At 35.5% G+C, this 23,251-nt stretch overlaps 1 protein-coding gene across 1 annotated transcript in view; it reads left to right on the forward strand.

Annotated features, from left to right (window-relative positions):
* The first annotated feature begins 1,373 nt into the window (after positions 1 to 1,373).
* Positions 1,374 to 23,251, forward strand: part of SLC6A6_2 (Sodium- and chloride-dependent taurine transporter) — a 32,324-nt gene continuing 10,446 nt past the window's right edge. Inside the window, exons 1-10 of the mRNA XM_035734392.2 lie at positions 1,374 to 1,441; positions 1,679 to 2,017; positions 5,564 to 5,695; positions 8,734 to 8,986; positions 10,411 to 10,543; positions 11,869 to 12,003; positions 14,361 to 14,464; positions 19,782 to 20,019; positions 21,339 to 21,476; positions 22,249 to 22,348. Coding sequence (XP_035587686.2) covers positions 1,771 to 2,017; positions 5,564 to 5,695; positions 8,734 to 8,986; positions 10,411 to 10,543; positions 11,869 to 12,003; positions 14,361 to 14,464; positions 19,782 to 20,019; positions 21,339 to 21,476; positions 22,249 to 22,348 — 1,480 coding nt within the window. The 5' untranslated portion in view covers positions 1,374 to 1,441; positions 1,679 to 1,770. The remainder of the gene's footprint in view (positions 1,442 to 1,678; positions 2,018 to 5,563; positions 5,696 to 8,733; positions 8,987 to 10,410; positions 10,544 to 11,868; positions 12,004 to 14,360; positions 14,465 to 19,781; positions 20,020 to 21,338; positions 21,477 to 22,248; positions 22,349 to 23,251) is intronic.

Raw genomic sequence — 23,251 nt, forward strand, 5'->3', positions numbered from 1 at the left:
AGACAACCAAACAGTAGACAAAAAGATTTTTATGCAGACACCATGAAAACGAGCCGTATCACATCGCAGCACTCTCACTGTGCATAAAATTGGAGAAGCTCATTTCTGTCTGTCCTCCGTATAAATGATTATCCGAGAAATTTTATCAAAACGTTTCTTGTAGCTAAAACTACTATCACTATATCGACCTCGGGAACTAGGAAAAGGATGAACCTACAATGTGTGAAAACAACTGAGGAATTTTTACAAAAATTTTAAAAAGGCTTTGAGATCAGTGTCACCCAAAAACCGAAACAGTGATTCCAATCCATTTCATGTAAACCAAAAGATACAAGAGCGGTATAAGACAAGTCCGATATCATCTACAAAATAAGTCGTATCAACTGTGATGTCGAAACTCCGCCTAAAGTCCCTCTGGGGCTATTGTCAGTCCCAAGCCCAGATAAAAGGGGAAGGTTGGGTATAGGGTTAGCGACCCCATCCCGTAGAAAACTGACTCACTAACAAACGCTAACCAGAAAAAAATAATTCGAACCATTTAAAATCTTCATTTAGAAAAGTTATGACGTTGCATAATGAAAGCTAAGTTCCTTCAGAAGTCACGAGTCTGATGCCCCTTCTGACAACTAGAGAAACCATTAATTTTTGTACATAGAACTGTCGTACAAAGTTGGAGACCGAGAGATTCATCCAAGTTGCTGCAGATATGAAAAATTACAACCTGGAGGTGCTTGAAATAAGTGAATCACATTGAATGCAGATTGAAAAAAAAGACGAGATTCGGGAGAGCTTCTTTAATACTCCGGCTATGAAGAAGAAAATGCTGTACAAATATAAGGAGTTGCACTGATGATAGCCAAACAACTACAAAAAGCACCTATAAGATGGGAATGTCATGAACCAAGGATCATCGGAGTAATATGATGACAAATTTGTCTTAACTTAAAGAAAGTATTTTGTTTGTAGTTACCATTTCACAATTGAAGAAATTCCCAGTGAGGTGTTTATGTAATGATTGATCTTCTGTATGACTGATATACATATACATTCATTTATTAATCATTGGATGATAACCAATGTTATGTTATCATTAATATATATAAAAATCAATCATTCATTCAATTATTAGAGAACAAATCAAATAAACTATAAGGTTGGGTCATTGAATTCAATCATTACATAACAATTTAATCGATAGAAGTCAGTCAAAATTAATGGTTAGACAGCATATCACTGACATTCGGTCAACTAGAAATGAAAAATAAACTAAGGAGAAATATAATCCCTTTTAATTTCATATTTTAATGATCAGCTTCATTAACATTCTATATAGATACATTTATATGGGTCTGTACATAGAAACAATATTATCACTTGATGAATGTTATTAGTCAATAATAATAATCATGATAATAACTTCTACTGGTTGCTGAGCTAAGAAGTTAGTTAATTAGTTATGATTTAATTGGTTAATATATTACATAACATGACATTACCATGTTTATTGATTTTTTCTTTGGTTGTTGTTGTTGTGGTGGTGGTGGTGTTGGTGGTGGTGGTGTAAGTGTTGTATGATAGACATATATAAACATTTTGTTTCTAATCGAAAAATATTCGCTAATGTTTGATTTGTTTTCTTTTTTTTTCTTTCAACAATAAAAAAAAAACAAAAAAAAAGATTTTTTTACTTCAGCACACATCAAATTTGATCGAATTATCTAAATAGAAATGAATCTATACTTCTAGAAATCCCCTTAACAACAATTAATTATGTCATCTTGTGAACATCTATCAATGGATAGTCATCATCATAATCATAATCCTAATGAACTGTATATAATAGAGGTACAATCTATTGAAATAGTTGATAAACTTTCAAATCATATAACAGAAGAAAAATTAATTAAACGAGATTATTGGAAAGGAAAAATTGATTTTCTTATTGCATGTTTAGGATTTTCAATTGGACTTGGTAATGTATGGAGATTTCCATATTTATGTTATAAAAATGGTGGCGGTGAGTTCATATATTATTTTTTTCACTGGTTGAAATCACGAGTCAATTGAAGCTAGAACACCATGGAAAACCTGCAAGCACTGGACGGCCGTCTAGTCCTAGCACGTGACTCCTCAGAAGTGTGCATCCACGATCCCGCACTCCGCTGGATTCGAACCCAGGACCTACCAGCCTCGCACCAGGCGGTTAGCCAACTAGACTATTGATTCGGCATCCAACGGTGTTAATGTCTAACTTCAACTAATCCACGAAGTTGCGCCACCGTACACCATTGTCTTCAGTGAGTTGATATTTCACGACAGACCTGGTTGAACTCCACTGGTAACGACTTCTCACTAAAACTCCAGGAGTATCTCGTGAAGTCAGTCACTAGTTAGCAGGTGATTATCATTATCAGAATGGGTTTTGTGGAGATTTTTTAGAAATTTCACTGATTGAAATCATGGATGCGCACTACTGAGGAGTCCCATACCAGGACAAAACGGCCGTCAAGTGCTTCCAGATTTTCTATGGTGGTCTAGCTTCAATTCACTCATGATTTCAACCAGTGAAATTTCTAAAAATCTCCACAAAACCCATTCTGATATTATTTTTTCTCTTGAAAAATATAATGATTTTATTTCACAAATTACTTACTTATTTATGGCGGTTACTCTCAATGGAGCATAGGCACCCCGACCAGCATTCACCAACCCATAGATTATTCGTTTTTAAAATTAGTTATACATGATCTTTATTTATGTATTTAAACCCAGAAATATTGATAAAAAGGTTCACCAAATAGATATGCGCCAGATAAATCATTCGATTTGCGTGAGGGATGAGGTACTATCCAGGTGCCTAAACCAAAACAGGTTGTTTTCTTAGGGAGCCACAACCGAAGCCTTTGACCTATAGATCTAATCTACAAGGCAGTAGAGCAACGTAAGGAGACGAGGTCCCATGGAGGCCAGTCACCAGCGATTGGTTCAGACGCCATTTGTTCCCTCAGGATCCTGTAGCCCATGTACACCATTGTTTTGGAATCACGGATTTCCAACTACCCTAGGTGGACATTCCGTGTCCAACAACCCGGTTAAAAAGCCTAATATTCGCTTTTTGTCATCTCAATTTGGTAAGGAACAGTAATGCCACATGAAAGTAGTGAGTAGGACTTCCATGGCAGTGGTTGTATGCACGTGGCCATGTGGGGGCATTTTTAAAAGGAGAGCTGACTCTCGCAACTCTCGGCCGTATCAGGGCAATTAGATGCTATATATGATCATCTGGTCGCTTTTATGTGCTGAACGGAATTACTGAAAGTGATGCCTCAAAACGCCCTGGTACGGCCGTGAGTCGGGAGAGCCCGTTCGCCCTCTCGAAACGCTCTCACACGGCCACGCGTATATAGTCTCTACCAGGGTAGTCCTACTTACTGCCTTCTCGCGGCGATGGTGTTGTTTACGAAAATGAGAGGATGAAAAGCGAATGTTCGGTACATTAACCGGATCCCAAACCAATGGTGCACATTGGCTCCAGTATCCTGAAGGAACAAATGGCGTATGAACCAATGGTTGGTCACCGGCTACCATGGGACTGCATCTCCTCACGATGCTCCACTGCTTTGTGGATCAGACCTTTAGGTCAAAGGCTCGGGGTGTGACCCCCTAAGTAAACCACCTGCTCCGGTTTGGGCACCCATGCAGTATCACAAACTTCACACATATCAAATGAGATTTGTGTGCCGCATATGTATTTGGTGCCTCTTTGTACCAATATCTATGTGTTAAAATAAATAAATACTGGAAGTGATTAGATCGAATAATTATATGATTATCACATATTCATAGTTTTATTATTTATCGGTTTCTGAGTAGCAAACAATGCCATGTATGGGAAATTCATTTTAGTGCTCATCACATTTTATCGATCAAGTTGCAATTTAACCATTATCGCATGCACTATGTTGTGAAATAACGTGCTGGTTAGCGGGAACATCAGTCCCATCAAGACAATATATACACTTTGCTGACGAGTAGCACATAACTTAAGTGCAGGGATTTTTTTAGACTTTTTCCAACTACCACCTTACACATTCATATGTCCAAAATTATTCTATAAAACTTCACACTAAAACTGCATGTCATTTAAAGTTGTATGGTTTCTAATCATCTGGTTAATAGTGGACATGTAGTTGTAGTTTTAAAATCTAATGTGATTGATATTAAGCCTTTCAAGTTTTAAACATCTCAAAGTAGTTAATAAGCATCTGATGAGTTCAGCTTCCTTTATGAATTACTGTATTAGTCATACATAGTGAGAGATTGTTTGGAACATATGCTTGAGTGAATGTTACGGCACTGTGTTGTGAACATGTTTTATAACTAATGTGATCTAAGTTTAACTGTCCAATCAGTTTAAAAAACAATACGTTCGACTGTGAGCAAGTTATAAAAGACTACGAGTTGATAAGAATATAACCATGTAAACAGCTGAAACATAAGAATAATGATTGTGAAATCATATATGCCTATTCATATGCTGTATGAATATGTATTCTAGTTTGCTGTTTTCCTTTCTGTATTATATCCTAATATGCAAACTTTCTTTTATATATTACTATCATTGAAGTGACTATCTCTATGAATCTGGTGTTCATCTTGTTGTTCTAATGAGGTATGGCAACTTGAACCGATGCATATCTGTGCAAATCTGTGAGGATGTTATGTCCCGACAAGAATGATGAATGGTAACTTTTGGGATCTATTAATGGACCAATACTAAACATACATTTCTATCGTATAATTATTAAGTAACTAAACTATGCATATTCATATTCCTCTTATTATAAGCTTTATTTTGACCCATAAACTATTATTGTACGTTTTACCATTCTTGAGTTATACCCAGTATATTAATTACTACCTCCCACATTCACAGCCACATCTGGCTAATTCTTGTACAAATGTTATTTCATATTTTATTGGTACGTTGTGGTCTGTTTGATTGGTATATAAACTCAGAATGTTCGAAATATAATGAACCATATTGCAGAGGCTGAGACTGGTGTTATAGACTTAACTGGTTGGGCTAGGCGGAAAGCAGGACCAATCAGAATTCTAGGCTGCTCATACTGGTTTACGCATCATTGTTCCGATTGATAAGTCACTACTCTCTAATCGGCGTCACAAGTTATAACAGAGGACTTGTCTTGTGACTCAGTTGGGTGCTTCACAGTAAATGCTTAATTTGCAAAATTTCATTCAATTGTCTAACACTTCATTGTTCCTTCGTTTCCACACCAATCATTCCTTGTTCTCGTTCTCTTCTCTTAGATCTTCTTAACGTTCTACCACCAGGCATTACACTTTCGATTGATGGTACATACTACTTATATCTATCGACATCAGTAGCACACACTCAATATTAGTAAATTTTTAAATAATTTTATGACAGTTAAATGAACTCTTAGTTTCTAGAAATGAATAAGTTATAATATTCATTCAAAAGTTATTTTAAAGAAAATGAACTTGATTCTATTTCCCATTATGTTCTGGTTTTGCTCAGGTGCTTTCCTTATCCCTTATTTCATCAGTGTATTCTTAGCTGGTATACCATTATTTCTATTAGAAGTAACTGTTGGACAAGTAACACGTCGTGGAGTTATTGCTGCTTGGAATATCTGTCCATTGTTTCAAGGTAAACTTTAATAATTTTATGAATGATATTTATATTGATTCATAAAGGATTAAGCGGAATGAACTGAGCTAAGGCTTTAGTCATCATAATAATAGTTATAAACTTTGATATGTTTGTAGAATTAAGGCAGTAAAAACAATTCAACTTTATGTACACTTGGAATTGTTTGTTTGAATCTTCCTATTGATGTTTAGGACTGCAGTTGATCAGTCTCTTATTGGCATATGTGCATATTGTGCGTATTGCCCCGATATAGCCTCGATAAATAGGACTTAGTAGCTAAAGTGGATAACGCGATGGCGAGTTCGAACCCCAGAGTGAACGTCAACTCTGCTGATGCAGGTACATCCAGCTGAGGAGTCCTAGATAGTACGAAATGCGCATCCTTGATTCCACTGCTAGCCACTATCCATCTTTGTATAGAATTCAACTTTATGTGTTCACAAGTGAAATTGGACTATGAAATAGAAAGTTACTCTTAGAAGATGGTCACAATCAACATGAGACTAAACGAATCTCTGTATACTTTAAAAATGTCATCTTTGATTTTGATTGAAACATAAATGAGCAGGAATTCTGTTAAGTAGTTAATCTAGCATTCCTAACAGAGATATATTATTATTATTATTGGTGACTTCTTTCAGTATTATAGTTTTGGTACAATTTAGAATTCACAGCACAAAGTATTTCAACAAGTTTCTGTTTCTTATTCCTTGATCGATATTAAGTGATTGTTAGCTAGAAGTTAGCAGTCCTACGTTGTAATTGACTGACTGAGATTTTAGCAGTTCAATCAATCGATAGTCTGAATAATGTTCATGCTTTTCGCTGCATAGTAACAGCAATCACAATATCTTTGATTAGGCTCTTTTATAATTTGTACAACGTAAAGTTGTACACTTTTGAGAAACACATCTGAATAGGTTATACGGTTAATTTTATCGTTCTATGAATAAAAACATGAAAATGTCAACATATTCATAGTAACATCATTTCCCAATTAAATCTGATAAAGCCATCAACTCCATTTGAATCACTCTATTTCTTTGTCTTTATTCAAAAATCACTTGAAGTCTACTACACACAAATAACACACCTCATACTACTTAATTCGAAATACAACTATTTATTGCATTATTTTTTACAACATTGCATCTATACACACATCTCTCAGTGTACACGCAGACACGTTCATACGCGCAAAATCGTCGACTCACTGTCACCTACACAATAACACAACCATTACCACTATTAATATCAATACCACCAAAACCATGACAATAAACACCAACACGATAATATTTACAACTCTTCAGTGTTGAATTGCACATAGAGTCGTGCGCATATGGACCAACAGGTATTTGTGAAGTGAATTGTATAGTGTAGTTGATGACATTGGGATTGTGGCGAATGGATTTCATTGGTATTGATGTATGAACAAATTAAACCTGATGGAGCTATCAAGTTCATCTGAATTACTCTATTTCTTTGTCTTTATTAATTTCCAAGATTGTGTTTATTTCATTTTCCTTTAACCTACTTATTTACTTACGCCGGTTACTCCTAATGGAGCATAGGCCGCCGACCAGCGTTCTACAACCCACTCTGTCCTCAGCCTTATTTTCTAGTTCCATCCAATTCTTGTTCATTTTTATCATGTCTGTCTCCATTTCCCGGCAAAATGTGTTCTTTGGTATTCCTCTTTTCCTTTGGCCTTGAGTACTTCATATGAAGGCTTGCTCCGTGGCGCATTTTGTTCTATCCACTTCCTGCGCTTCTTCCTCATTTCTTCCTCCGCTGGGATCTGGTTTGTTCTCTCCCATGGTAAGTAGGTTGTTGCTAATAGTGTCTGGCCAACGGATTCAAAGTATTTTGTGTAGAAAACTGTTAATAAACACCTGTATGTTCTGGATGATAGCTTTCGTAGTTCTCCAGGTTTCCACCTCATACAGTAGAACTGTCTTGACATTTGTATTGAAAATTCTGACCTTGGTGTTGGCTGACAGTTGTTTTGAGTTCCAGATGTTCTTCACTTGTAAATATACTGCTCTTGATTTTCCGATCCACACCTTCACATCTGCATCAGACCCACCGTGTTCATCAATGATGCTGCAGTAATATGTAAAGGTTTTTACATCTTCCACATCTTCTCCGTCAATTGTGACTGGATTGGTGCATGCTGCGTTGTATCGGAGAATCTTGTTTTTCCCTTTGTGTATATTGAGATCTACTGCTGCTGAGGCTGCTGCCACACTGTTCGTCTTCTCCTGCATTTGTTATTGCGTTTGGGATAGAAGGGCGGGATCATCTACGAAGTCTAGATCGTCCAACTGCATCCTAGATGTCCAATGTATCCCGTGCATCCCTTCAGATGTTGACGTCTTCATGATCCAGTCGATCACCAGGAGAAAGAGAAAGGGTGAGAGTAAGCAATCTTGCTTGACACCGGTCTTTACTTCGAACTAGTCTGTCCTCCATGCACGATTTTGCAGTTTAAAAAGTGCCCATAGCACCCCTTTAACTGACTAGTAGTATATACATATTTTAATAATTTCACTATCTCCTCTGTCGACTAAGATTTAAGCAAGTATTTCCAGGGATTCGCTTTTTTATATATTTGTTTTTAAATTACTCAAAGGAGTCTGTAAAGCCTCGATGGGAACAGTTTATCTCGCAACCAGGTAGTCTAGACTTACCAACATGGCTCAGTCCACTTGTCAGTGACTTCATGGATTTGTGCCATGTTTTGGTCTGACCGCCATCAATTGATTTACCATCCTTACCTAGTACCCGTTTAATAAAAACTGCATTACTTACTCGATGGTCCCAGGATACACGAGCAATGCTTCGAGAACCCCTATGTTCGAATACGAGTAGCCTACGAATATCCTCTACTCTTACCGGCCATATCTCACAACTAAATAACATCAGTTCTGTACTAACGTAACCTTAACTGATCATTCATTTTAGTCACTCTTATACTTACGAATAAATATTAAATCATTAATTTAATAAGATTTCCATTCTTTATTTTCAAGGTATTGGTTATGCGTGTACATTGATTAATTTCTTTCTCAATTGCTACTATACTGTGATAATGGCATGGGCATTTCATTTTATTTTTTCATCATTCACAAGTCAATTACCATGGACAAGATGTGATCAATCATGGAATACACCAGCATGTCGAGTTTTCACTAATCAACCAATAAATTCAAGTATAATTGAAAATACTACTCATATGAGTAATATCAGCTTAATAACAGTTGATGCAACTACAGAATATTGGGAGTAAGAAAAGGAAAATCATTTGATTCCTTTAAAATTAATCGTTTGTAATATATTACTGAATTGGATAGATAGTTAAATACTAGTCATACTAACTTGTAGTCGCTTCTGATGATTATGAGTAATATAAATAGTTTTGATGGAGTTTGGTTCTCTGAGCTGGATGGTTTGGTCGTGGAGCTTTCATCGTTCTTCTCAACGACATCATCAGCACAAACGTCAGATAGAAGTGAAGTGTTCGAATTTCTCCACATATGGTTCACATCTTGTTCTGTAGACCTCGATGTTGGTTGGTTCTTGTTGACCTTAAACCTGTCATAGTTTACTTTGTTTTGGTTGTATCTCCCATTGGCTCAGAGAACAGAACTCCACTAAAATCATCCACCTAAGCTACAAATCTTCTTCACCATCTCAATATAAATAGCATGTATAGTCCCATCATATTAATACAGTGAATCCCACCGAAACTTTGTTCAAACCGTTCAAATTTTAGATATGGTCAAATTATATGCATCTTTAAGGATTAATGATGTGATCAAATCTTAACACACTGAAACAAATGAATTTATTATGACAATATAATAATAACTATTATGAAGAGTAGAAATCCCTATTTAGACAGATATTTTTATTTATCAGAATGAGGGTTTATGAAAATTGTAGTAATTTAATGGTTGAATTCATGAGTCGATTTAATCTAGAATACCATGGAAAACCTAGAAGCACTGGACAACCGTTTCGTCTTAGTATGGGACTCCTCAGTAGTACACAACCACAATCCCGCACGTGTGATTCGAATCCACGACCTTCGGTTTCGCGCACGACTGCTTAACCTCTAAACCAGTGAACCGGCTGTCATCCAACGGTGTTAACGTCTAACTTCAACCAATCCATGACATTGAACGACCGTCCACCATTGTCTTCACTGAATAACTGGAAGAATAATAGTATATTTCTTAAATGATTTTAAAACAGATATGATCACACCATGTTACTTATTTATGAGAAGGCTTAACTTCATCACTAAAAATTAATTGTCACTGTAGTCATCGGTCGAATTTCTCATGGTGGATTAGCCTATATAAGCATTGATCCTTAGTGGAACAATCAATTTTTTTAAAACAAACAGATCTTTTACTTCTGTTTCCTTTCAAAAAGGATCAGTCACTAGTTAGCTGGTGATCATTATTATCAGAATGGGTTTTGTGAAGAGTGAGTGAGTGGGTAAGTAGGTAAGTAAACGAGTGAGTGAATGAGTAGGTAAGTAAGTAAGTAAGTAAGTAAGTAAGTAAGTAAGTAAGTAAGTAAGTAGGTAAGTAAGTAAGTAAGTAAGTATACAATCATTTTATGTAGTTTTAGACTTGCATACTACTCTGAAGTTTTCATAAAGCCATGTATATTTTAACATACTTTTTTCTTTTAAACAGATATCGTGTACTGAGTATATCTGATGGTATACATAATATTGGAACAGTAAAATGGGATTTAGCTTTGTGTCTTCTTTTCACTTGGATTATTATATATTTATGCATTTGGAATGGGATTAAAACATCGGCAAAAGTAAGCATTTATTGATTTTTTCTTAAAATTACTGATGAGTGAACTAGTATTTGTTTGATGGGAAGGGGGAATAAGTTACTTTTTGTTATATTCACTTTGAAAATAGCATGATCCTACATAAATATGGGATGCTTTCTGTTGGAACATTTGTCAAGCAATTTTTTCTGAATACCTTCTATACAGTTTCGTCAAGTAATAGTGATATTTTCAAACATATTTTATAGAGTTAAATTCATGAGCAAATTTCTTCATTTCTGACTTATTCTACATTATCAGCATCACTTACTTACTGACGCTGCCTAATAGCATTCGCCAACCCACTTTGTCCTGGGCCTTCCTTTTCAGTTCTATCCAATTGTTGTTTATTCTCCTCACATCTGTCTCCATTTATCGGCATAATGTATTCTGTGGTCTTCCTCTTTTCCTCTGACTTTGAGGATTCCAAGTGAAGACTTGCCTTGTGACGCAGTTGAGTGGTTTCCTCAATGTGCGTCCTATCCACTTCCATCGCTTTTTCCTGATTTCTTCCTCTGTTGGAATCTGGTTTGTCCTTTCCCCACAGTATATTGTTTCTGATAGTGCCTGGTCAACAAATCCGAAGAAATAAACACTTGTATCTTCTGGATGATGGCTTTCGTAGTTGTCCAAGTTTCCGCTCCATACAGTATAACTTTCTTGACATTTGTATTGAAAATTCTGACTTTGGTGTTGATTGACAGTTGTCTTGAGTTCCAGATGGTCTTCAATTGTAAATATGCTGCTCTTGCCTTGTCGATCCGCGCCTTTACATATGCATCAGATCAATGATTTTGGCAATATATGTGGAGGTTTTTACATTTTCCAAAGCTTCTCTGACATGTGTAATATGATTGTTGTATCGGAGATTCTTGCTTTTCCATTTGTGTATGTTAAGACCTACTGCTTCTGAGGCTGCTGCTACACTGGTCGTTTTCTCTTGCATTTATTGTTGTGTGTAAGATAGAAGAGTGAGATCATCTGCAAAGTCCAGATTGTCCAGACGCATCCTAGCTGTTCCATCAGTATCACTATCTCGATTAATTTCATAATCGTTGATTTATATCTGGATGGTTCACTTCAAGAAAGAGATACACCATTTTGTTTCTTATTTGTGTGTTTCTAAAGTGATTATATTAATGAATTCAACTTGAGATGAATGCTTTCAATAATGAAGAAATCTGTGGATGAACTAAACTTCGACTTCATTATAAACGATCTGATTTCCTTTTTATGAAGTTCCTTAGTTCTTTTTAATTATTGTTAACTGTATATTTAATCAAGTTATTGACTTTTATTAATTTGCATAGATTATGTATGTGACTGCACTTTTACCATATGGATTCATGTTTATTCTATTAATACGAACTGCTTTACTTGATGGTGCTTCAAATGGATTAATTCACTATTTAAAACCGGATTGGTCGAAATTAACAGATATGACAGTAAGTGATAATAAGGAGTGTTCATTCTTCATCCTTTTTATTTCTAAACTATAATGATTGAATTGTGTATATTATTAGGTTGTGTATGGTGTGGGTTACTTATATCCATATAAGTAGTATATAACGGTGGTCAGGCAAAGAATGTATTTCAGTAGAAGATCGATAAGAAAAGTACGGAAACGGAACGCAGTTGATATGAAAATGCATGAATAATCAAATCTGAGACAATGGACTGATATTTCCAAAAAGAACAGTCAAGTTTGGGACTATGTTTTAATATTTTACAAATTAACTATTTACTATATAGTTGAAATGCTCTGTAATATCTTACCGTATACAATCGATTGTCCCCACTCGTATTCTGTTCATCACAAGTGTACTATTGAAAAACCAAAGATGTTATGCAGAGTGTGGTGTTTCTGAAGAATCCCATGGATCTAAATTGATTTCAATACGTTTCATAATTTCACGCGAAATATTTTCACTGATACATCTCAATATAGTGAACGAAACGAATGTGACAAAATTTGCTTGTTTGAACACATAAATATTGGTGCATAAGGGCACTGAATATATATGTGCACCACACAAGTCACTTGATTTGTGTGTCGGCTGTGATACTGCCCGGGTACCCAAACCGAAACAGGTGGTTTTCCTAAAGGGACACATCTAGAGCCTTCGACCTAAACGTCTGATCCACAAGGTAGTGGAACAATGTAACGAGATGCAGTCGCATGATAGCCGGTCACCAACGATTGGTTCATACTCCATTTGTTCCCTCAGGATACTGGAGCCCATGTGCACTATTGGTTTGGAATCAGGGTTTTTTTAACTCCCCTAGATGGACTCTTCGTGTCCACCAACTCGGACATTCGCTTTTCATCCTCACAGTTTCGTAAACAACAGTAATGCCACGAGAAGTCAGTGAATATGACGTCCCTGTTAGTGGCTGTATACATGTGGCCATGTGAGAGTATTTTGAGAGCGATAGCTGACTATCCCCACCTTTCGCCATACGAGGGTAATGTAATCCTCAAATTACATAATTTCACTAGCTCATATTTCAAAAATCTAATCGGAACGCAAAATTAATAAACTTTGCAAATCACCCATTATTCACCATTTGTACTGTAAATTCAAATGTTTAATCGGTCAAGTAAATTATTCATAACTAATTTTTGACATTCTCCTCCTCATGTATCTACAGTGGTTTCCTTTTTGATTGAGATCATGAACCGATTGATATTAGACCGCAATTGAAAACCTGGAAGCACTGGATGAGCGTTTCGTCCTAGTATGGGACTACTCGGCAGTGCGCATCTACGATCCCAAACATGGGATTCGAATCCAGGACATTCGGTTTTGTGCGTGAACGCTTAAGAAAAGACTATTTATCATAAAATTGGACAAGATTATACGTTACTAAAACGATTATTGCATCATTTGCCAAATCATTTAGCGAAACTGAGATTGCATGTATTAATTCTTATATACACTGAATCACAATTCATTTGTATTATGACAATGTATGATGTTTATAGCATTCTCCTATTGTGATATAAAAATATTTTGTGCTTATTGTTCAACATCTCTCAGACCTACGTGTAAACGTTTCTTCATCTCAAATATTCTCAATAAACTACTTCTTTATGGTTGATATATCGATGAATAATACTAATACCGTATTAGTCTAGCCCTTCAAATGCTGAACGTATTCGGTCGATCGAGTTGCAATTCGGGCATCAGTTTAGGTAATTTGACATCATTTACACTATCTTGAAATATTGATTGGTTGACGATGATTAAAAGGAAACTATAAACTTAACTTGGTAATTGACGATAAAAATTGTCTGTAACCTCGAAGAATTAGTGTACCCAGTGAGATTCATACCTGTGTCACCTTACTTCATAGTTTGATCTTCTTTAGGTTTGAAGTGCTAACAGAATATCACTGATTATATGTTTCAAATTGAACAAAACACTTATAACCAACTTCTTACATTAGTGGTATAAAGTGTACTATTAACTGTCATTATCCTGTTATCATTACTGAACTACATATGTGAAGTACCTTATCAAGTTGATAATATAATGATATAATAAAAAGTTTAGTAGAGAAGATTTATAGTTCAAATGGATGATTTTGATGAAGTTTTGTTCTTTACACTGAATGATTTGATCATGGAATTTTCATTGTTCTTGTGAAGTTTATCGCTCATGATGTGTTGTTCAATGATTTAATACGTCCAAATGTTGTTTTATGATATGATCATCTTAACAGTTATACAATGAATAATCATTGTTGTATAATTAACTTGTTCATTATTATTTTCTATATTACAAAATTCATTTTAAAGGTTTGGTCGGATGCAGGAACTCAAATATTTTTTAGTTATAGCCTTGGTTTAGGTGTATTAACTTCTTTTGGTAGTTATAATCAATTTCATCATAATTCTTTACGGTAAGTATCATTTAAAATATAAGAATAATATTGATTGATTGACTAAATTTAGAAAAATTAATTATGTTACTCCTAGTGATGGAGCATAGATCGCTAACCAGCATTTCCCATTCAACCCTGTCCTGGGCAATACTCTCCAGTTCTTTCCAGTTGTTATTCATCCTTCTCATATCTGCTTCCATTTCCCGACGCAATGAGTTCTTTGGCCTTACACTTTTCCCCTTCCCTTCAGCATTCCAAGTTAGGGCTTGTCTCGTGATGCAGTTTAATGATTTGCGTAATGTATGTCCTATCCATTTCCAGTGTTCTTTTATAATTTCCTCTTCAGCTGGAAGATGCTTTGTTCTTTCCCATAGTGGACTGTTTCTGATGGTATCTGGCCAATGAATGTTGAGTATCTTGCGTAGACAACTTTTCATAAATACTTTTACCTTCTTGAATGAAGTATTTATTGTATGGTTCTCAGATTTTACTAAGAAATTCTGTAATTTTGTATTCAAATACATTCTATTGTTAATTGATTAATTGGCCTTGAGGTTGGCTAGAAGAGGAGAAGCGGTTGAAGATTGTCCTTATATTCTCGTTCACCACAACACTGTTAATTAAAATTGTATCCATTCAGTATGTTACGTGACAATGAAAGTCATAATCTGTTCAAATATGACTGATCACTTATTGATCTGACTTATTACTTATTTGATGAATAGGATACAGAAATGGAAACTCTTAAAAGCTTCAAGAAAATCAACTAACGATATTCAATTCATATTGTAATGAACGAGAAGACAAGTAGGGACAGTCGAATGTATTTGCATATAAAATTACAGAACATCTTAGTAAAATCTGTGAACCATACAGTAAATACTTCAATTATATAATGTCAATCAGTCGTCTTGAACTTCACTGTTCCTTCGTTTCCACACTAATCATTGTCTGTTCTCATTCTCTATTTTTTTTCTCGATCTTCTTAACCTTCTACCTACAGGTATTTCACTTTCCATTGATGATACATACTACTTATATCTGTTACTTTTACCGAAATCTTGATCTATTTCAAGTATTTTCAAATGATACTTATTAACAATATAATACTTGTGTAGATGTAACATGTTGAATGATTACAACTATTCATTTAGAATAATGATTAGATCACAAGTTACAGTTAGGAATTCATTGATGAACGGGTTGTTTAAATGTTTGAGTCATATATTTCTCATTTGTGCCAATAATGAAATTAAACTACTTATATTTCATCTAGTTAATACGGAATAATTGTAAATGTTCCAGTATATACATATATATTCACATTTTATCATTTAGGTATGCCAACTTGGACCGATGCATAAATGTGCCTGGTTCTACATTGTAGCTGACTGACTCATTGACTGACTGACATTCTATCATACAAAGATTAATAATGCTAAATACCAGAAAAAAAAACGAAGAAACTCACATGGAAACACTGAAATTATTGGCATGTTTTCGTTTTTATTTATCCTTTTAAGAAACAGAAAATGACGGAGGGAGAGAAAGAGATAAATTGGAATTTGATACACTGTAAGATAGTTGTACCATCAGAAGTGGTAGGAAACTCTAATGATTGAGCTTTTTTTATTTGTTTTAACACATAGATGTTGGTACAAAGGGGCACCAGATACATATGTACCATACAAATCAAATGAGATTTGTGTGAGGACTGTGATACTGCCCGGGTACCCAAACCGAAACAGGTGGTGTTCTTAGGGGGCCACATCCGGAGCTTTTGACCTCAAGGTTTGATCCGCAAGGCAGTGGAACATCGTAAGGAGGTGCAGTCCCATGGTGGTCGGTGACCAACGAACGGTCCATTCTCCATTTGTTCCCTCAGGATCCTGTAGACCATGTGCATCATTGGTTTGAAATCAGGGTTTTCCAACTCCCCTAGGTGAACACTCTGTATCCAACAACCCGGTTAAAACACCTAATATTCGCTTTTCGTCCTCTCAGTTTGGTAGACAACAGTAATGCCACGAGAAGTCAGTGAATATGACGTCCCTGTTTGTGGCTGTATACAAGTGGCCATGTGAGAGTATTTCGAGAGGGAGAGCTGACTCTCCCCACTTTCGGCCGTACCAGAGCATTTGGGAGCTAATGATTGAGTATGTTTGACTGATACAAACTGTTGAAAATATTTAGAAAATTGGGTGAAACTTTAATTCATAGAAGACCTTTGAGCGACGCTTGACTGACCTTGAGAGTGTTCACCTAACACCTAGGACCAAATGAAGGTTATAAACCAGTGTGGGGAATTCGAATTGTGATGGTTAAGTTTCGGAATTAGATTTAGGATTTTCATCACCAACTGACATCAGCTATAATGTTAAAACTCTATTTATCCAAAAGGATGAGTGAATTTCGTGCCAAATTCCAAGACCTATTATCTTATACCTGATTGATTCATCTATAAATTATAATCTCGTCGAAAATTGTTATATCTAGAGCTTAGATTTTTTTCAATATACGACGTATAACTTGAGCAATCGAACTCTAGAACCAACCAAGTTGTAAATGAGAAAATAGAAGACAGAAGTGTAAGGAATGCTATAGCAAACAGTGTCAATTGTATTCTGAACAATTACAACTGGGATGAATATCAAAAACAGATATTTATACGTATTGAGTTCATAGAGATTGTTGTGTTTCACTGAAAGCATAAACTGATCATTGTCTAAAATTGATAGGTTTATGATTTCAATCAAAAAGGGATATTGGCAAGATTATAATTTATAGACGAACCAATCAAATATATGATAACAGGTCTTAGATTTTGGTACGAAATTCATTCATTCATTTGACCAAAAAGAGTTTTGACATTAAAGCTGATGTCAGTTCGTGATGAAAACCCTTTAATCTAATGTCGAACCTTCACCATCAACTGTAAATCATAATTCTAATTTCTCACACTGGTTTATAACCCTCATTTAGTTCTAGTTATTAGGTGGATACTCTCAAGGTCGGTCTAGCGTCGCTCAAAGGTCGTCCGTAAATTAAAGCCTCACCGAGATATTTGTTATAATATTCTAAAACTAGTGCTTAGATGTTCTTACTGTACAAAATCAGTAGTATTAAATCAAGTTATAATGTAGTGGCTTAACCTCGTTAATCATCAATCACTTTGATAACCGTTATCATATAAACTTCAAGGGTGTTTGAAATGAGAAGACAATAAGAAACGGTGACTACAGTTTACTAGCGGATAGTACAGATCACAAAGCTACAAGTACATCGAGCGAATTTGAAGCAGAGAGGGGAAATGCAAATACACAGGTGAATTATTAGTCAAACCGAATAAGATACAGGTAGTCAGGCAAGGTAAAGGCTAATAATAGGATTCGAGTACATATATACATGAGGAAGACAATGAATCAACGGGTGATATTTAAGATATTAGCATTTTAGCCAGAGAGAGATATGGCAAAGCAAGCGTTACATTCCTGCAATTGAAGAACATATGGAACTCACAACAACTATCAACCGCTATCAAAATCACAATCTTCAATACGAACGTCAAGGCAGTTCTATTGTACGGAGCTGAAACTTGGAGAACTACATCAACCACCATCAAGAAGGTACAAGTATTTATAAATAGTTGTCTACGCAAGATACTCAACATTCATTGGCCAGATACCATCAGCAATAGCCTTCTGTGGAAGAGAACAAACCATCTTCCAGCTGAAGAGGAAATTATAAAAGAACACTGGAAATGGATAGGACATACATTGAGGCAATCACCAAACTGCACCACGCGACAAGCCCTAACTTGGAATCCTGAAGGGAAACGGAAAGGAGGAATTTCAAAGAACAGATTACATTGGGAAATGGAAGCAGATATGAGAAGGATGAATAACAACTGGAAAGAACTGGAGAGTATTGCCCAGGACAGTGTTGAATGGGGAATGCTTATGGGCAGCTTATGCTGCTCCACGAAGGGTAACAAGTGTAAGTAAGTAAGTAGAGAGAGATATGTCCGTAGGTTGTCACTTGTGATCAGGAATACACTTTTATACGGTCGTGTTAGTGATCATAATAATACTAAGAAATAGACGAATTGCTACTGTTTGAATACCATTGTCTGTTAATTAAGTTAATAAAATGGCTTAACCAAAATTTAACTATAATCGAAACTGATTGTTTGAGAGTTGCTATAATAATGATAATGATAGTAATAAATGTGACACTTCATGTTTCATCATTAACACCAGTGATTAACCAGAGTGTAATTTACTGAGGGGCTAGTTCTTTTAAGAGAAAATTAACAATGACAAACAAACAAAGTAATCTACTTTGTATTATTTACTCGAAAGTTCCCATTGATGTTTAGCACTGCAACTGATCAATCTCTGATTAGTATATGTGCATCCTATGCTGATTACCTCGATATTCCTTTAATCCACAAGCATTCTAAGCAAGCATCTATCAGGACTTAGTAGTTAAGTGGATGACGCGATGATGTTTCAAGTAAACGGCATTGAGTTTGAGTCACAGAGGGGATATCAACTCTAGGATGCAGGTAAATCCAACTGAAGACTCCCATATGGGACGAAACACACGTCCTGCATTCCACTACTAGCCACTATCCATCGTTGATTATAAACCAGAGTAATCGTTTAAAAATTTGTTTTAGCTGATTGAACTATCATTGATGATTCTTCTTTTCTTTTATTATCACAGCGTTATCAATTGAAGATTAAACTAATGACATGCTATTGAACAGTTGCTTTATCATTTAAAACAATAGAACTTTTAAAAAAAATTGCTTGCAATATTAATTACCAGTATAGGGCTGTGGAGATTATTAGGTTTTTGATTGAGATCATGAACCGATTGATGTTAGAACACCATTGAAAACATGGGAGCACTGGACAGCCGTGACCAGTGGAGCCTATCTGTTTCGGGTAGAGAAAGGTATCTACCCCAGTACATTGAAAGATGGTTGCACAATTTCGTGGATTGGTTGAGGTTAGACATTAACACTGTTGGATGCCTACCGACTAAGTGATCTAGAGTTTAAGCGTTCTCGCGAGAGACCGAAGGTCCTGGGTTCGAATCTTGGGAGCTGGATCATGGATGTGCGCTGCTGAGGAGTTTTATAATAGGACGAGACGGCCGTTCAGTGCTTACAGGTTTTCCATTGGTGGTCTAACACCAATCGGTTCATGATCTCATCATTAATTACATTGATTCTTTTTTTCCCCGATTTATATCGATTCGCATCATACAGGAATCATATTATCTTACTGAAATACTAATTTTCTCCTTTTTGTTGCTTATCAATTAGAGATTGCTACCTATTTGCACTGGTTAATACATTTACAAGTTTATTATCTGGATGTGTTATATTTTGTACACTTGGTTATATGTCATATATATCAAATATACCATTGAATCAAATAGCTGAATCTGGTCCTGGACTTGGTTTTATTGTATATCCAAAAGCAATTGGTACTATGCCAGGTAGCCCATTCTGGTCAATATGTTTTTTTATTATGATTATCCTATTGGGTATTGACAGTATGGTAAGTACTATGAACAGGTTTTCTTTTTTTCATATTTAACTTATTATCTTATGAAGTAAGCTATAAATATAGTATGAAGTTCGAGATGATGGAGAAGATTTATAGTCCAGGTGGATGATTTTGAAGAAGTTTCGTTCTCTAAGCTGGAATGTTTGGTCATGGAGATTTCGTCGTTCTTCTCAATGACATGATCAGCACAAACTTCAAATAGAAGTGGTGCTCGAATTTCTTGCCAGAACAAGCTTTGAGCTATATGTGGAGAAATTCGAACACGTCACATCTATTTGAAGTTTGTGTTGATGATGTCGTTGAAAAGAACGATGAATGCTCCACGACCAAATCATCCAGCTTAGAGAACAAAACTTCATCAATAGTGTGAAGCTCAATGATGAAAGTGTAATTGTTGATTACTTACTTAATTACTTACGGCTGTTATTCCCAATGGAGCATAGGCCGCTGACTAGCCTCCTTTAACCCATTCTGTCCTGGACAGTAGCCCAAGAGGGGCTCCAGATGGAGTTCATAGTTGATAAAGGATAGAATATTTTCGATCAGGATAATCTGTTCGTTTGTGCATCAATACATCAACTCGTCTGGAATGTAGATAATAATATAATCTTCTGTGACTTCAGTTGGTAAGCATGTTAAAGCTTGTACGTTTTATCTTAACAACAACAACAACAAAAGCGACAACACAAAGAAGTTATAATCGTACAAAATTAAAGATCGATATTTCCAAGTAAACCTAGAACAACCAACATGTTCCACGAATTCAATGACTTGATGATAAACGTCCTTCATGAAGTTTGAATAATTACATTTCGATGATTATTGATTTGTAAAATATAATCTCAGTGAAAGGTATTCTTTGGTTAATGTTTACTTTAACCGATAGATAAGGTGATCATTCACAGAATGCCATTGTATAATACAATCTTCAAATATTAGTTATTCTGATATGTATATTTACTAGAGAAGTGGTTATTTTCAATATTTCAAATCATGAGTCAATTGAAGCTAGACCATCATGGAAAACCTGGAAGTACTAGATGACCGTTTCGTCCTGGTATGGGACTCCTCAGAAATGCGCATCCACGATTCCGCTCGCGATATTCGAATCCAGGACCTTTATTCTCGAGTGCGAACGCCTAACCTCTTGACAACTGAGCTGACCGTCATCCAAAATTGTTAATGTCTAACTTTAACCAATCCACAGAATTTCGCCACTATCTTCCATTGAACATACATTAACTGCTTAATAATTATTCACTATTTCATTTGCAATCTGAATTCTAAAATCTGTTATTTTTTATAAACAGTTCGCAGGAGTTGAAGGTTTCATAGCAGCTGCAGGAGATTATTTTCCTCATGCTTTAACGAGCAAAAGGTTTCGTTGTATATTTGTCGGTTGTGTATGTATTACATCATATTTAGTTGGTCTATCAATGGTCACTAATGTAAGTTGATTCAGTGTTTCTTTCTTGATCTCAACTTGAATTTTAAGTGAATTTTCTATTTACTAAGCTCTCTAACAATGATGAATGGAGTAAATTAAAAGATAATTTAAAGCAATGTGAAACTAAAGTCAGAACTGTGAATTCCTAGTTAACAGAGTCGACCAGAGAAGTTGGCGAAATTTATGACTCCGTTGATGTTTCGAAATTCCTTTCGCTAACATGTTCGTTAGGAAAGTTATTTTAATGTGTAATTGCTTGTTTTCATGAGCGTTGACTGTAGTTTAAAGAAATGGAATTTTCTTGGGAATACTGAGTAGCCACTTCAACCTTAAGTTTGTGTTTCTCACGTGAAGGATCTTAAATGTTATCGGTTTGTTTCCTCTTTTACTACTCTATGTTTTTGGCGTTTTCCGATGACATTTTCGTACTGTACATATACACATGAGTTGCGTGCTTATCTTTCTTTCTTCCGGGCTGCTTGAGAAATATATATACATATATTTTCCCACATGAATCTGGTCTTCCTGCTCCATTTAGTAGGGCTGGAGCACAGTGTAACAGTTCAGCTTTTCCTGTTGTAGTGTTGTTGACTTTACTCCCGTTTTCCGGTTTTAAATGATATCGTAATCTTTTCAAAATTAGCAAGATAAAAGAAGTTTGATGTATAATCTTCATACTGTTATTCAACCGATTTGTCTTCCATTCATTTACCTTATCACATTTTTCATCAATATACAGTAACTCTTCTCTTTATTTATACATTTTTCTTTAGGGTGGAATGTATGTATTTCAATTACTTGACTATTACAGTGGAAGTCGTATCATATTGATTGTGGGATTGTTAGAATCATTAGTGATTGGATACATTTATGGTTAGTTCAAATATAATTTATTCGAAGAAGTTTATATTAATTCACTTGGTATTGTTTGGCTTGTATCTTCCCATTGAGATTTAAGACTGCAATTGATCAGTCTGTTATTGGCATACGTACATACTGTGCATATGCCTCGATGTTGCCTTAATTCACAAGCTTTTTGTAAGCAATGATGGATAGTGGTTAGCAGCGGAATCCATGACGCGTGTTTTGCACTATTTTGGACTCATCAGATGGATGTACCTGCATTTGAGTTGATGTTCACTCTGGGACTCGAACCCTGTACCAGTTGCTTCGAACGCCATCACGTTATCCACTCAGCTACTGAGTCTGAAGCTACTGAGTTTGAGGCGAATGTTACTGGGTTCGAGTCCCAGAGTGAGCATCAACTCAGAGATGCAGGTACATTCAGATGACGAGTACCAAATAGGACGAAACGTGCGTCATGGATCCCACTGCTAACCAGTATCTATCATTGCTTACAAGAAGTTTATATTAGTTCAAATATTTTACAGTTAGAGGCGATAAAAGTGAATATTAAAGTATCATTAGATTAGATATGATTTTCTGAATTGAATCTAACATGTCTACATTCTGTTATTTACTTAAGTTTTCTTAATTTAGCTATTTCATCAGACAATACAGAGTAGCTAGTATTTTTTGAAAAAAAAATGAAGAAACCAGTTTATATATTTTTTACTTTTATTTCATGCTACTTAAATAGCTGATTTAAGTAGTTTTATGTCAGATATTTTTCAAATAAAAAAAATGGTAACCACTGTATTGAATTATCAATCGAGTGACATAAATATTGAGTACCTTTTACTGATTATCAACATTTTATATCTAAAAATAAGGGGTTTGAAATGATTAAAAGGACCATGTCATTCAAGAGAACGT

The sequence above is a fragment of the Schistosoma haematobium genome, chromosome ZW, assembly GCF_000699445.3.
Source record: "Schistosoma haematobium chromosome ZW, whole genome shotgun sequence".
Lineage (NCBI taxonomy): Eukaryota > Metazoa > Platyhelminthes > Trematoda > Strigeidida > Schistosomatidae > Schistosoma > Schistosoma haematobium.